At 33.8% G+C, this 17,552-nt stretch overlaps 1 protein-coding gene across 1 annotated transcript in view; it reads right to left on the bottom strand.

Annotated features, from left to right (window-relative positions):
* The window catches only part of LOC132707903 (uncharacterized), a 184,591-nt gene that overhangs the window by 68,815 nt on the left and 98,224 nt on the right, over positions 1 to 17,552 (bottom strand). Inside the window, exon 3 of the mRNA XM_060679926.1 lies at positions 3,186 to 3,317. Coding sequence (XP_060535909.1) covers positions 3,186 to 3,317 — 132 coding nt within the window. The remainder of the gene's footprint in view (positions 1 to 3,185; positions 3,318 to 17,552) is intronic.

Below are 17,552 nucleotides of genomic sequence, written 5' to 3' on the forward strand. Positions count from 1 at the left end.
ATTAGAAACTTACCTTATTTTTTATCCAAGAGTTGATATCTGAATAAAAATATAGGGTGTTTCATTTGAAAATCTTGAGATTTTGTTAATTGAATTCGCCAAAACTTCACCACCTATTTTGCATACCTTGTATAAGCTGAGGCGCATCTGTCAAACTGATTGACTAGTGCATCATCCCCTTAGTCTGTGGTTAAATTTTCGTTGCAATACCTGGATCATTAGCTTCACAACACTATTTTATATGGGGCAATCAAAATATGAAAAAAAAACACATAACCTCAATTTGTGCTATACAACTTCGACAAAGTTAATGTCGGAGGAGACACTTTTGGGACACCCTGTATACACAAAATTATAATATTCTAAATCTTCGGGAGAGGCCAAGAATCTTTTGTACGAAACTTTTTTCGTATGGGTTTCCAGATCGTATAATGGGTCGTTTTATTTGGCACACGGTGTACGTTAATAAACAGATTATTTAAAAATTTTCTTTACTTACCTCTCGTTACTCGTTTAACAAAAACCAGATCATTGCGATGATATTGACAGTGGTAATTTGTAGAAATTTGTTGTTATTTAGTGGTATTTTAAAAGATAATTAGGGTAGTTTCTCCTATAAGTGGTGTAATAATTTAGTTTACACAGACCCACTACTGACATCTCCCTCAGTTTAAACTGAGTGATTTATTTAAAAACGTAACAATATTTTCAGAATCGCGGAATATGGAAAAAGTGACTTTTAAGTTGACCAGAACTCTGCATTAGGATAAACCGAGATTAGTTGTCTCTAAAATAATTTGCGCTAGGAAAATTACGTTATATTTACACTCCGAAACTTTTACATTATTCCGATAAATAAATCGTCTGGCATTCAACAGAAACCAACTGTTAGGACGAGCGGAAAGTTATTTTTAGCAACTTTTTATACACATAGAATAATATCAACAGGCTTTTGAAAGGGCAAAATGCCAGCGCCCGAATGTCGGCAAAAATAAATTTCCTGACGCTCACAATCACGATAAAAGCCCGGTGATTTATTACCATTTTGATTTTACTTTCAAAACGAATCGAAATTTTTTGATTGGCGCGATTAGAGGTTTTTCCTTTTGATCGTGGCTACCGCCATGTGGCGACCGTGAATTTCGAAATAAACTCGAAATATGTTGCCAGGCACTCGCAAGGCTGAGCTTATTTAAGACTTCTCTTCGCTGTTTTCGAAAAAAAAAATAACTTTTTTACCCAATGTCTGAGCCTTTCCGTTTAGCAATCAAGACAACCGCCGCCATTAGTCCTACGTTCCTTAATAAAATATTTGCGTTATCGGAAAAAGCATGTCGCATAACTTAAAACAATAATTAAACCGAGTAGAATGACTTAAAATTAGTTATCAGTACTTGAAAATGACATACAAATTTGTAATTAACAACGTATTAGCTCGAAGACCAAATCTGGTGCGCACTGAACTATACTAAAGGCACCGTGTTTCCAAAACGATGCAATATTATTTTATCGAAATAAAGGTATTGATATGACTGTTTATCTATATTAAGAAGTAAACGGCCTTGTAACACATAAGCCGGCGTTATTTCTCTCACAAATTTACTCTCCCAAACTGGAATTTTACAACTTATAGTTATACGTGTCTGTAAATAAAGTTTGACACTTAAAAATTTATCGGCATATCGGCATGAATTAACGCAATTACTTAACAAAGCTTCTATTTTAATTTTTAGGTTATCAAGGGACAAAATGGTTTTTTCCCCGACTGCTCTAAATAGGCGCGGAATGAAAAAATGATTCTAAAATATTAGCTCACTACGTGTGGGTCGTAATATCGCTTAACAACCTCAATTAGATTTATTATTCAAATGGACGTGCATATAAAGTTAATGGGATCCTCGCGCCCTAAAATTTCCTGGAAACTTCCCGATCACTCACTGGACCATAAAATATTTCGCCTTGATCCAATTCGAAGGCCCCACTTTGCGAGATAAATCAATAGTCGCTATTTCTACATTTCTAAAAATACGTAAACGATGGGCTAACGAAAACAGTCACAAATATTTACTTGCGAAAAAAAGTACATGACCCTCACCTAATACAATCGCCCAACGCATCTCTTGACAGGAACTACTAATTTTCAATCGATCGAAAAAAATCATCCTTTGTATCCATCTGCAAAATGTAAACACTCACCCTTTTGGCGCCCACTGTGTCAGTCACCAACCCCTTATTCTGTACGACGCGTAGCAACCCCTACCTCAAACGCTTTTTGCACAAATGCGTCCTCAGGAATTTAAAAGATGCCAAGCAAAATTAAATCATATCTAATAAAAACTGGATTTACAAGTTTAGGTTATACGATCATATCATTTGTACGCTAACTGGCTACACTTCGATGGCACTGAAAAAAAAAGGATGCCCGCGAGTTTTGCGACGTTGCCAGCATAATCCGAAGAAAAATTTGGTTGAGGAATTGCCAGCTAATGATCCCAGGGCCTTCGACAAATGTAAATGCGGTTTTAGTCTCGATTTAGATCATGAAAAAATACTCATTGAAACCATCTGAATAATGTATGAAGTAAAAATATCACAGTTTATTTGGCTTAGATATTTATTCTTTAATTAAAGTTACTAGCTTGTAAAATTTATATTTCATGGCATCATCACGATGGTTCGAAACATAATGACAAATAAAACTAATCAAAATTAATCTTGGGAACAGTGCATTTGAATCAATAACGCTGTATTTTTTCTTTCTTATAATTAAAGACCCAAAACTTATTCGAGCCAACTTCCATTGCAAAAAAATGCTACAATGCTTTTATTGGGTTAAGGCAGATTCAGGTGAAAGTTAGGGTTGGTGATGAATAAAATTGTTTTCCATGTTGTTGGACCTTTCCCAAACATCACACCCGGATAGTAGAATAAAACCGGAAACTTACAACATTTATAATAAAATCAGAAGGAAACGGCAACAGCGCATTCACTTATTCTATTGAAACCACGCCTCGCCGTGCGTCCCTGGTTGTAAAGGCAACAATGAATGGCGCTGCGGCAAGTAAACTCGATCCGCGAAAAAGATAACTGTAACCGTGGAATTTGTGATGCCAGCGTTGGCCGTTAGAGGGCGGAACGGGTTAGCTTCGAAATATGTAACCAGATATTCTTTTCAATATACTTACTCGGTTGAATCACAGCCTGCGGGAAAAGACCCGCCGTTTTCGGGAATCGGACTGGGCTCGGGTCCCTCCTGAAGGGGACTCTCAAAAATCAGAGTCTCCACCATGGAACCTTTGGAGCTTCCGAATGACACCCTGCAAAAGAGATGGCGAAAATTACAATTAGGCACCATGAGTATTAGTGGTTAATAAAAGTCCATGGACTTAGTTTTGTTTTCAGAGAGTTAATTTCAGCAGCTAGCTACTTTTCTGCAGTGTGACCGCAGGAGGCAAAAAAATAATTGATGTAAATGTATTCAGCTCATTGGCGACATTAAATTTACACACCTAATCGAATATAGTTAATAACATACTCGTTGCATCTGATTAAACTCCAAATCTAATAAGAACATGAAGTAAATAAAAAAGCAAGTAAATAATTCAAGTTTATTAAAAAGATATCATCGACGATAAAGTGGCTCTGCTTTTCAGATTAAGTATTTGCAACTTTGAGAACTAAATTATTCAGTGCCGTTTTACATTAATAATTAGTAAGAATTAATGATAATATTACATTAATATGGCAAAATTTAATATTATAAGCAGTTGCTACCACTGCCGAACCGAACTTACTTCTTTCTCTTAAATCCCATCATAATATATACAATCGAACTTCGATAAGTCGATAACTCGAATTTTTGATAAGTCGAACCAAATTGGTTGGAAATAGTGTCAAAAGTAGGAAATGCGTGTTAGTTTGTCTTGATTACTCGCAGTTCGATTACTCGAATATCTTGATAACTCGAACTAAACATTTGGTGCCAACTTCGATAAGTCGAATTTTCTCGGGGAACCCCCTAATTACGACCGATCTTAACCTGTTTTTTTAACGTATCTATGCAAGCAGTTCAGTTTCTGTGCTTGCTAAGTTTACTTGTATGACGTAACTAAGTGAAAAATACTGTCTCTATTCAATTTACACATTATATTAAAGACATTTTTGGATGTTTGCATTTGTTGATATGTCATCAAAACATACTTTAAAAGCTTTGTCTGTTGATAAAAAATTCAAGGTTATAAAAGAAGTGCAAAGTGGCTCAAAAAATAAAGATATAGCTGTGAAGTATGGGATTTCGGCAAGTACAGTGTCTACAATTTTGAAAAATAAACATTCAGTCATCACCGCAATGGAACGTTTCGAAGAAAACAAAAACAATAAAATTACACTAATGGATTGTGTTGACGACGTAACTACCGCATGGAATATCGACGTTAAGCCTGAAACAATTTCCAATTGTTTTAAAAAAACCGGTTTTGCTCAGTATTCTGAATGGGACGAAGAAGATTAGATTCCCTTGATTTTCCTAAGTGAACGCCTGAAGAAAAGAGTGAATACGAAATCCAAATAGAAATCGAGTTTCAAGCTTGGACAAACATTAGAGGTATAGCAGAAGGTAGCACCATCAACGATTTTATACATGTGGATGAGGATATTGTTACTTCAGAGTTTCCTAATGATGAAGATATTATCGAGTCCTGCAGATCCGAACCGGTACAGTTAAACATTGAAGATGACTGCGAAAGTGGAGGAGGAATTGGAAGATGATTCCCAGCAACCACCTTCAAATGAATTGGTTGAAAATTCGTTGATTGTCTTGCGTTGATATTTGAAAACCAGTGAATCCACAACCGATTCCCTCTACGATTGTTTAAACAAAATTGAAACTTTTGTTTAAAACCAAAATAAGAAATCACACACAGTCACAAATAACTGACTTTTATCCAGTGAAAGAGTAAACTTTAATATGTTCATACATATGCATGTATATGTGCATACATACTATCTTTATATATACTGGGTACATATACAATCATATACAATACATTTGTATGTACATATATTATGTAAATACATACATATATATGTACTACTATTTCATAATTTTCGTTTTTTGTTCAAAAATCATAGATATTAGGACATTTATGTAACGTATAACCCATTTTTAAAAATGAATGAATAAATGTTCATTCACAAAAAAGTACATGCATTTGTAGTTTTTATTGATAACTCGAAATTTTCATGTGTCAAATCGCAGTTCGACTTATCGAAGTTCGACTGTAATTTCATTCGCAATTTTTGTGATCACATGTCGATACGTCAAAAACAATAGAGCAATGAAAATATTAAGAACTTGTTGGATCTCTTTTTGCGTTAAGTTTGTTCCAACTCATTATGAAACTGTGTTGGTGAAACGTGAACTACAGAGTATTTTAAATGAATATTTAAATACTCGCTCTGACGCAAGACAAATATTCCCAGCACATAAGTACTGTCAGGAATTTTGTTTTAAGAACGGGACATTTTTACGTAGTATACTAAACGATTGCAATGAAGGTTGTCATTTTCCTTAGTATTAATTTTTTAGAACTAAGTTTAGTGTGACCAACGTTTTGTCAATTTTTTTTTGCTCGACTTATTAAAAGTAAATAATAAAAATTCCAAAAAAAATCAGTGGCGTAAGTCTATTCGTTACGGAACGCCACTGGATGTCACAATTTTTATCTAGTAAAAGCTGTTTATCGTGTCGGAAAAAGAATATTTTACATTTTGTAAAAAGCTCGTTTTTTTTAAGCTTAAATGAACATTATCTTTTTTTTATTACAAAATTATAGCTGAGCGTTGAATCATGCCATTTGAAACACCGTGCATAGTAAATTATTTGGTGTCTTCTCATAGCTTTTACACTAAGGAGAAGATGAAGTTTACAATCTTATAAGTACTTTGAATGTGGATTTGTGCTAAAAGTGGAACGTCAAGTTTGTTTAATAAGTGAAAAATGGCCTCAACTAGCTACATTTCAATCAATATTTTGAGCCAAAATGGAATTTAAAAAATATATATATTTTTTTAGTAAAACAATTGCTTTGTTTTTTACTTCTAGCTGTCATTAAAACAGATGTGAGTATTCGGTAGTTGTTATATCGTTATAACTTGTGCGCAATGGTTCAAATTTAAAACAGACATCATTGTAATATTAATTTTATTTTAAATAAAAAAAATTTTGATTAATTTGTTAATTCACATTTCAAAATACTTATTTTAAAAGTACAAATTTTAAAATAATATGCCAAATCTATAAGGCGTGGATTAAGTCTATAACTTTGTTAGGAACGGATCAACTGATTCAAGCAACTTAATACATTCCTTTATACTTTGAAATATTAACAAATCCAAGCGATATTCAAAGCCAGTATAATATTTACATTTGTTTATATTTGATGAACATTAATTGAAATATATGTCGATTTTTCTTTCTTCATTGCTCCAATCTCCATTTTTTTTTCTCCAAAACTAAGCTAAAGTGTTCCAAATTTGCAGTCAACATTAAGTCCGTTTGAGTACATTTTCCAGTAGGTTAATTCTTATCTTTTCCAAAACATGTTTTCTTGGCTGTTTGTTCTGCCTTACTGGCTTATATGTCCGAAAACGAATATTTTTACACAAGAGCTAAGAAAAGTAAAATACATTACAAAAGCAGAAATTAATAAGCGTTTAAAACTTAGAAAACGCCTGAACACTGTCAACAGACACAAAATAAGAGCGTTTACTAAAAAGCAAACAGTTTTGCTTATAATGAAACGTTATTTACCTTGTTTTTTGTGCTATGGAAGCCATATTGAATTTAACTGCCTAACATATTCTTTAAAATTGATATTGATTTGTTGATACTTTTTATAAACTTGCGAGAGACCGCGAAGATATAATCAGCAATCACGAACGGGTGTGTAATAAATATATTTTCACAAAACATTCCGAAAACATCCGATTGCTCCCAAACTCGTGCGGTAAAATCCCGGAAATGTCCGAAGTGGCTAGGATCCGTGAGAAATAAAACTGACGTAGTAAAGTGACGCCTTCCACACTAGATGATCGGTGTGTAAATAGGTATTTTACAGACGGGAGTAGAATATAGTATATTATGCAACAAGTGCGAAAACATTCGATTGCTCGTAAACCCGTGCGGTAAAATCCCGGAAATGTCTGTCCAAAGTAGTTCGGATCCGTGGGAAACGAAACTGAAATGGTAAAGTGACGCTTCCCGCACGCTAGATCGGTGCGTAATTAGGTATTTTACAGACGGGAGTAGAAAAACGGCATTTGACTCACGAGTTTATTTGACACGAGCAGAGCGAGTGTTTAATAAACGAGTGACTTAAAAAGCGAACGTGTTGCGTACTATACTTTTTCAACGGCGGTTAGTTTTTGGGTACATTTTCGCAAAACAACACGAATGCATTCACTGACATGACCGTCAGAACTGACACACGTCAAAATTCAAGGCGTGTGAAATATCTGCCAAAACATCCCGGAAATGTCCGAAGTGGGAAACGAAACTGACGTGGCAAAGTGGCGTTTTCTGCACGCTAGATCGGTGTGTGATTAGGTATTTTGCAGATGGGAGTAGAAAAAACAATTTAAATTTTAATTATCTACTAAATTAAGCTTTTTTCCGCAAGAGATCTATACTTTCCCCGAACTAGTACAAACCAACTTTTTACCCTTAAAGCCTTACGGCATCACCTGTTCAGTTCTCAACCACCCAGGGCTTTTTTGTTGAAAATGACACAAAATTAGCATTATAAATTTAATGAAGCAACTGGCTAATAATCAAAACCGATCGCAATCAATACAAACGAGCGCGAATCTAAGTAATTTTGCTCACGTAAATTACGCCGTAGACATCGGGAATAATTTCTCTATGCAAATTTCGAATGATTTTTTGACCCACATCAGCGCCGTAGAAAGGCCGAGACGCCCACCGTTGGAGTTATTTTCTCATTCAAATGTCGTTTGTCAATTTGATTCATTAGACGTGCCGTGAGACATTGGGTTCGCTAAGAAACCGATAAATTGCCGTCTCAAAGACGTTTTCGTGGAAGATATCGCGGCGAGTTTTTCTGGAACGCTCTTAATTTTCACCGGCAGACATAATTCTGCATAATATACCGCGTGATTCATTCGTCGTGGCGCGGTGTTAAGAAACCGGCCTGAAAATATCTCACACTCGCACATTTTTAAAGCAAAGCAACCTCCACAAGCTAATACATCTTCTGAAATCCTCCAAGCTAGTATTCTACTGTACCTGCTTATGCAATGTGGCAATGATAAAAACTCACTCGATTTTTCTTCTTCTTCTTCCTCTTCTTTGACTAGGGCTATGCCCTGTTTAATCAAGCTTTTGTGAGAAAGACGTCCAGCTATTTCGTCATCGTTGCAGAGGTCTGCAATAGCACCTGGTCTCTCCAATAACGTGTCCTTGACCTGATCCATCTTACGATATCTTCTATATTTAGCTCTGTGGAGTTGTCGGCTCTTGTCTCCCCGGCACGGGTCTCACACACGTTTTGTATATCCTGACTACTTTCAGCTAATATATATTTGTTGCTCCAGATCACGTGTCTCAGATATCACCAATACGCGATGCCTTATTAACTTGTGCTCGAACTTCCTCTATCGCATCTCTGGAGCTGAATATGCTGACCACTAAGTAATTCAATGTTCATTGACCTTCTCGTTTACATTTAACTCGCACTGAATCGGTTCTTTAGTAATTAATAGCTTGTGTCTTTTCCTTGGGTTTATGTAGTAGTCGTTGCAGACCATCTTCATTCTCCGCCACAAGAACTGCATCGTCCGCATAACAGAGAATCTTCAGAGAGCTATTTCCCATTAGTTTCATATTATTGATTACCTTATCCATCACGATGTTAAAGAGGGTTGGGCTTAAGCTGTTACCTTGTCTAATACCGCTTTTTATTAAAAGTTCTTTTGGGGGAGGTCGTTTTCTGTTTTAATCCGTGTTTTATTATTAACATTTAGTTCTCTGATTATTGTGATTATAGTCAATGTTATTTTCAACTAGAATGTCAATCAACGAGTTTTGTATAGGAATAGTCAAAATACATGATAGATACAAGGGACACATAAAAAAACATTTACTCAAAAAATTAGTCTAGACTATAAAATACTGTGGATAACATAAAATATTTTTAATCGTTTTTTAAAAAGACGAGGTTTTAAACGTTTGTCTGTTAACTTTAAATAATTAGGTGACCTGAAAATCAGCGACAGCCTACAGTAGGGAACATGCAGCTTGTATGCTCAGAAGGTAGGTCACTAACTTAAAATTCGAAAAATTGTTAGATATACAATGACATTTCAAAAATGAAAAAACTCATCAGGGTGAGAATTCTGTACTCGGCAAATAACCCGCTACAAGATGTAAACATGGCAATGCTTGCAATACTCTTTAATCTACGTTTTTGAGCCAAAAATCCTGTATCGTAATCGGAACTGCACCTTCACATAGTATAAATTAAACAACTGTTGTCTAGTTAAAGTCTGACGAAGATTTATAAAAGAGATAGATTAAACTTTTTGAGTTGAAATGAGAGTATCACAATGAGCCTTCAACTTTAAACATTCATCCAAATTCAATTTTAGAAACCTCGCAGTATACCTACTTGATTTAGTCATTGTTTCTGTTAGTAATGAAACCTTATATTTTGGGTTTTGCTTGCGTTGAAATATAGATTAATTTTTCCAAACCATTCCAAACCATTCTATCGTCATTTGCACAAGACAGCACCAAGGGAAGATTATCAGCATACATCACAAAAAACGGATCAGATAAAATTTTACAGGGTATTAGACTACAGGACCTAAAACTGATCCTTGAGTGAGGGGCACCCATCTCTATGCGTTGACGAGCTGAATTTACACTTTCCATTCTCTTGCTGTTATAAAACTTAAGGGATACAAATTGAGAACGATCTTCTAAAAAACTACCGGCACAGTCTAGAGGCTTAGCCCTTATACCCGAAGGGTGTAGTGCTAGGGGATATTGCAAAAATTAGGTTTACTAATAATCAACTGAGGAGACTAGTTTTGACGCCTTTCAAAACATTACAACTGATATGGTAAGAAATGTTTTTAAATTCGACAGTTATAAAGCATTATCTGTGTTTGGAAAATAATGGTCGCTTGTTTAAACATTCCTTATAATTTAATTTTAGTATAGTAAGTTCTTTTTAAGTAATTTGTTTAATAAATTAACACGTAACGCACTTTACCTATTTAGCTATCATCATGTCAGGGCCTACTAAATCAAAACATTGAAATTTTAATAAAAAACCATTTTTGGGCAGTATCATCGGAAGTGATGGGAAATTTTTAATTTTCTCAATAGCACGTTATTAACTTTTAAATTTTGCCAATTTGTTCTAGTTTAACCATCTTTGTTATTAAGAGATTTTTTTTAGAATTGGTAAATCTGGTTTTGACATTATAGTTCCTAAAGTGGTGTTTTGTATAAAAGGAAGGACCTCAGTGGCACGTGTGCTTTGGGGCTCCTTTTTCTGTGGCAGGTATTTTGTGATGGGCTGCTGAATACCTTTAATTGAAGAGAAGAGCAGATATTAGGTGTTTTAATTCTGGGTTCAGTCACTCGGGTTAAGTTAGTTTTACAGCTTCGTAAACAAGGGAGTTGATAACCAATGTTAGGGCTGATTTTCTATTAATAAGTATAGGAATGGCAGGAACTAAACCACGAAGCGCCACGTGAACTATAATCTCAAAAAAATCCTATTCCGTAACATACAATTGCAGTACTAAAGCTTATGAGTATGTGAATTCCATTTATATTCACAAGATTTGTCACATATTTATTATAGTCTTCTTTATTGAGTGCTGGTGCATGTAAATTCATAGTTCAATATATCGTAATCTTTAGGACATTCCCATTTTCAGAATTTAATTGGTATTATTGACTGCAAAGTGCAGACCGACTGGAACCTCTCCAATTACAGACTCATTATTCTGTTCATAAAAATCTGGTCTTGAAATTATTGTCTATGTAAATCTATTTAGCATATTTCTTTAAAAAAACACACTCTCTAGAGGATGTTTTTATATTTAATTAAGTCATGCTCAGTTAAACTGTTCTATTAATAATGAGACGAGATAATTAGTATTGTATAGAATAAGTCTATTCAACATAGTTCTTTATTGTATCTAAAGTTGACAAAATTAAGAAATTAAGAAAGTTACATGTTAATCTCTGCAAAAGAATACCCTAGCCACACTTTTAATTTCGAAATATTGGAATTGCTTCCTCACATTCGAAAGTGGGATTGATTTTTAAATAAAATCTAGAGGTTTCAGTAATGCTGAGAAATTGAGCACAATGCGGCAACACCGCCTCAAAAGATATTTCATATGTACAAAATCTGAAACGTCTAAGACGGAAAATAACGGACAGTGCGTTTAACCCCACGGTATGTAAAACCCATACGTATACGTATTAGAGTTCCAGAAATTCCGATCTCGATTGTTCCCGATACTTCGCGATGTCATGTTTAGCAAAATTAATGTTTAACTGTAACCTCACTTTTCTACGAACACGCATACGGTATAATAACTACACTAAAAATAACATGGCCAACCAGATTGCTGTGTGCCTTCAATTCCTTCCAAGAAGGAACATTTTGGGATACAGTCTTTAATTTTTCGCTGAAGCATAAATCTTTCCGGAATAACTGTAAAACAAATAGCTGTCTCAATATGTCTCGTCCTAAATCTGGATGAAATATGTTCGGGGTTTGTGGAGGGAACCAAGTATGTATTTTTAAATTTAATAACCAAATGTAACACTTCTATTTCATATTCAGCGCTTAATAGATAGCTACAAGTTATAATATATTACGGACAAACAAGAATCAATAGGTATAGGCACGTAGATAGATCCACTTAAAAAATCAGAAATAAATTAGTTAAAATTTCGCTAAGTTGAATGAAAATAATATTTTGCGCATTGGTAGGTTCTTCTTAATGCATTTCCATAAATTAAGATCCATTTTTAATATTATAAAGGCAACAGATTGAAAGATACGGATCACAGGAAAACAAGTTTATATACACATATTAAACACAAAATTTCTTCAAGACAGCGATACATAATGTAGTTATAGTATTCTATTGCGCCACCCTGTATACTAAAAACTAAAACTAACACTTTTTTGACTATAGAAATGCTCTATAGCAACCGCCACATTTTAAATCTGAAACTAAGGAAAACTTTGTGTCACATTTTAATTATAATGATAATGTTTAGAGTTAATATCATTTTTAATGTAGGCAAAATTTTATTAAATTTTATGACAAATCGTTGATATAATTTGAAATCAGACACGTTTCTTACAATTTTGCTTCCTATTTTATCTTCTATGAATTAACGTTTGTGGAAAACATGTATAAGGTGTCCCGCGTATTATTGGATGACGCCTTATAATTTATTTTATATCTTCTTAACTAATTAACATGCGCATCGCATATTTACAATGGAAAAACGTTTTATTTCTGTTAAAGGTTCAAGTGGTAAATGATAGTTTTCGATCACCCTGTACATATTTATTTTAAAAATATCAACACAGACCACTAAATGGAAAAGTAAATAACAAATGCTTTCAGTGGGACAAATCGATAGAAACATTTAGATGTGGAAAACTTATTAAAAAACGAGTGCCTTACAGTATATTATGCAACAAGATAAAGAGTTTACCAAAGTGTCGCATACTATACTTTTTCTACGACCGTCACGAAAAAATCACAATTAAACAAATGAAATTAATAACAGATTATCGGATTACTAAATTTCGAACCATTCAAACAACATATTTACCAGTTGCCATTAAATCTCTTCGTTTATAGTTCGGTTCTGCTTTTGTTGTCTCTTCTTAACTGTATACGTTCGACAGAGAGAGTAATATTATTGGATATTTCATATAAACAACGGAATAAACGCAATGTTAAAACGTTATGTGATTTATTTAACTTTTACAATTGATTATTAAGTAGTTTATTTAAAGAAAAAGACTCTAATTGGAAGAAAAATTATCTACGGATAAAGCTTTTAAGAGGATTAAATTTTTTAAATCGTATAAGCAAGAAAAAGCAGGTCCTAACCTTAAATTTTGTTTTGTTGGTATATATGGTATAATTGATATAATATTAATATAAAAACTGTAGAAACCACTAACGGCATGTTAAATTTCTGTGGGAAACTTAAATTATAAATATCACTTTTCTTACCCACTAGTCCACTAGAATTTAATTGCAGCTTATAGCATGTAGTATTTAAATTGTCTGGTATATTGCATAACATTTTTTTGTGTATTAGTTTTTGTGTCCATTTTCGTAAAACATCACGAATTCACCGTCATTATTGACAAACGTCAAAATTCAAGCCGCGCGGTAATATCTCCGAAAACATCCGATTGCTCCCAAAGCTGTGCGGTAATATCCCGGAAATGTCCGAAGTGGCTCGGATCCGTGGGAAATGACTCTGACTTGCTAAAATGACACTTCCCGCACGCTAGATCAGTATATAATTATGTATTTTAGAGAAAGGAGCCCAAAATTAAAAAAAAAAACAAATAAACTCGTAACTCAAATACCGTTTTGCACACTTATTGCGTAATATAGTATTTACTATTTATTTACTTTAAGATAAGTAGGCATTATTTGCATACTTTAATGGTATTATTTCCGGCACAGTCTTTCATTTTTCGGTTATCACCTTTAATATTATGTTGTTAAATTAACCCAATTGTCATAAAATCAAAGTTTTCGGACAAAATTCTTAAAAATTCAGTGAGTTACGACTGCACCCATCCACATTCATTTCAAGTAATTTTACATCCTTCCTACTTGCACATTAGGCCGGTTATCCAATCCGACCGGACTATAAAATGTTAGGAAGAAGGTAAAACTCCGTTACCGTCAAATAACATGGCATTAAACGAAATAATAGTTCTACGCACCACGTATACAGTTAGTCCGTTTTTTATTGCTCAGAGTGTTATTTCGTCACAGTTGAAAATAGACCGGTTTAACGCAATCAACCTAAACTAAACAATGTGTCCGTCATGTGTGATAATAATGTATGAAATTTATTTTTAATTAGCTTTTTTCACACCCATTTATCCCGGTAAAATTGCCCACTCCCGCCGTATAATTGGGGTGTTCTTTTCGACACGGCAATAAGCGTTTTAATTACAATTTAACGCGACTTGGTACGACTCCTTTAATTAGAGAAAAAATTCTTACAACTGGCAAACTTGCTGCATTATTAGTCATGGGAACGAATCTAGCGAGTGAGAAATAAAGCAGGCAGTGTCAAGTCGTACTTACCCCGCCACCGCTGATATTTCTAACAATTTCGAATATTTGTAAAAATTTGATTCAATTAAAGCGTTGAACAGTTTTTGTACAGGGTGACCCGTTAACGAGGCAGCACTACTTTATCTCATGAACTAGAAGAGACTGAACAGAAAGTTGAATGCAAAAGTTGCTTGGGTTATTTTAGGTTGCTTGGGTTACTTTCGCCGTGGTCAACTTTTTTATGTCAAATGGAACACCCTGTATATTAATACCTAAAAAGAACTGACAAAGACCTTGGGTTTAAAGGCCACGTTTTCAAATTATTGACGTATATCTTCATTATTTGCCTCATATTTAAACTGATTTATCTAAGGTAGTTCAATCTTGTTTCAAATTCTCGTGACATGAAAACAAAGATATTCTTGTTGTTAATTTACTTTGCTAAACTTGAATTTTTAAATAAAAAAAATCGCAAACGCCGGTATATTTTGTTATGTCTAGATAGACCACTGAAATGCGATATATACGAGGGTCGCTCGAAAGGTTTCCGAACTCAACCTGATGATAGTGCCACTAGAACTAGAAAAAAAGAAAGTTACAAGGGGACCACGTGGAAAAATAAAAAAAGTGAAAAAATATTTTTAGGTCGTAAACTTTTCAAGTGACCCTCGATTTGTCACTGTTTCTACATAAAACAGTTATATTTTTGTAGAATTTTGTTCCCGTTCGTTTTATATATATTTGCATATCAATTATTTAGTAAGTACTGTTGAATTTTTCTTAATAACATTTTAATTGGCTGTAACTTTTTTGTTTTTAAAGATGTCAAAGTAAATAGACAACCACAACGTTGGGTGAGCAGACCGGTTTTCTGCCTATATAACACGCAAATCTAAACCTAGTAATTTATGAGATTATCATATTTTTCAAATGAATCACCCTCTGTATTTTATCTGCGTTCAATAGAAAATACCAAACTTTTAAAAAAATGAAAAAAAAAATGTCTTGTATCATCGCTATTGTGGGTCTACAAATCACCGTTTCTGAATTATTGGTCATCATCTTCAGTGCGAAGCCTATTTTCCAAATAAAATTGACTCAAGATTACAATATTTTGAAACATCCTGTAGAATCGAAGAACATTTAAAATATGCAGCGTCAATCTTCGAATTCTGTCTCGCATTCTGGCAGCAATAATTGTTCTTATGGTAGTAAAAAATTTTGACACTTCATGCAATATTAACACTCTTAATTATTTGTCTGTATTGCTTTTTTTTTTAAATTAATTTAATTTGGTAGCAAGATGGTGCTCATTACCACTACGGTCCTGCCATAGAAAACTATTTAAGTACGGGGTATAGGGGATTCATTAGTCAACACGGTGATTATCTTTGGCCCCCAAGGAGCCCGGATCTAACTACACTCGACTTTTTTATGTGGTACTCGTAAACTGTATCAAAATAAATCAGCTATGCCCAGTATGCAATATCTAAATGTTCGAAATGCAATACTTCTGCATAAACGGAGGCGATATAGAAAATCTTCTTTAATAATTGTTATTAATTTGTTTAAAATAGCATTATTCATGTTAGTAAATTTCGTTTATAGTACGTTTTTCATAGCATGTTCTAAAATCTATAAGAGATGTTTTTGCCGGTTATAAGTTCCATTTTATTTTTTATAGTTATACTAGTACTTCATCGACATTCTTAATTAATCGTATCATCTGTATACATTGCAAATTTTTCTTCAAAAGATTTGACAAATAGGCTTCGCACTGAAGATGATTATCAATAAATCAGAGACGGTGATTAGGAGACTTTATTATTTATTTATTATATATTTATTATATATCATTGAATCCGCCTTTCAGTGGTCAATGTCGACATAACATAATATACTGGGGTTTGCATTAAAAAAAAAGAGAAAACTGATGATGCGTGAAGTATGGCAACACTGCAAGATTTTTTCATTTATAAATTCAAGTTTCGCAAAATAAATAAACGACAAGAGAGTATATTGTTTTTTGCACGCAGAGAGAATACAAATCAGTTTAAATTTCGGGCCAAGGTGAGCGTCAATAATTCCGAAACGTTGCGCTTATGGGGTATGAGCCCATTGAATTGATATAAATAAATTTGAAATAAAAAAGTTTGGAGTGGCCATGGTGAAATGAGTCAAAACCAGGTATACACGAAAATATAATAAATTAAAAGATCAAATTCAATTCTCAAACGCCTCGAATTCCTGTATAAGACTTAAGTAGAGGAAAGTACAAAGAGCACACACTGGTATAAAATTTTTCTCTGAATCTAGCATGAACTGTGCATGACATATCTTAGAAATTTTTTAGACATTAGAGTTGATTAATAAAATGATTATAGTTATTTATAGTACCAACACACTGTGGCACTAGTGTGTCATGTCGAGCAATAATATCTGTGACCTATGAAACATAACACACGAGCGGGCAACAATATTTTATCCAACAACAAGAAAATGAAATAAATATAGCTATAGTTTGAACCAACTAAACTGCATGGCGTCTTTAGTTTACATTTACAAATAGTTTTATTTATAAATTGAAGACGACCGCGGATAAAACTGACGGATATACTGGCAGTTAGTGGTGAACCCCTGGCAAACTTTACATTTTTAATTTGCACAATATTAAATAATTCATGTAGAATGGCGCTATGTCCAAAATTATCTGGATCACACAACTTGACTCCCGATACTTTTTTTCCGAAAACGAGACAACAATTAACATATACTCTAAAACTGACCCTAAAACATTCATTTTGTCGAAAGACCAGATGAACTCGCATATAAATCAAGCACGTTAAGCGCACTAACACGTAGATTAAACTGTGTAAGTTCAGAGACTCAAGATATAACTTCTTTGGCTCTGATCTCCCAGAGGTAAAACCTATCTACACTAACACAGAATCCTGGTACAAAGTTATAATATTTAGTTTTCGAAACTACAGTTTAAACTATGTGTTGCATCTGCCAGATTCGTATTCGGACTTTTCAAAACCGTGGCTTTTTATCAAGTTAAAAGTCTTAATGTGAGGTTCAGTATATGTGTAAAAAATTGTGTTTTGCATTCGGAAAAACAACTACGCAAAACAATATAAGGAAAACGAACGAACAAATTAGTTAAGGTT

The sequence above is a fragment of the Cylas formicarius genome, unplaced genomic scaffold, assembly GCF_029955315.1.
Source record: "Cylas formicarius isolate icCylForm1 unplaced genomic scaffold, icCylForm1.1 PGA_scaffold_9__14_contigs__length_23061073, whole genome shotgun sequence".
In the NCBI taxonomy this organism is placed as follows: Eukaryota; Metazoa; Arthropoda; class Insecta; order Coleoptera; family Brentidae; genus Cylas; species Cylas formicarius.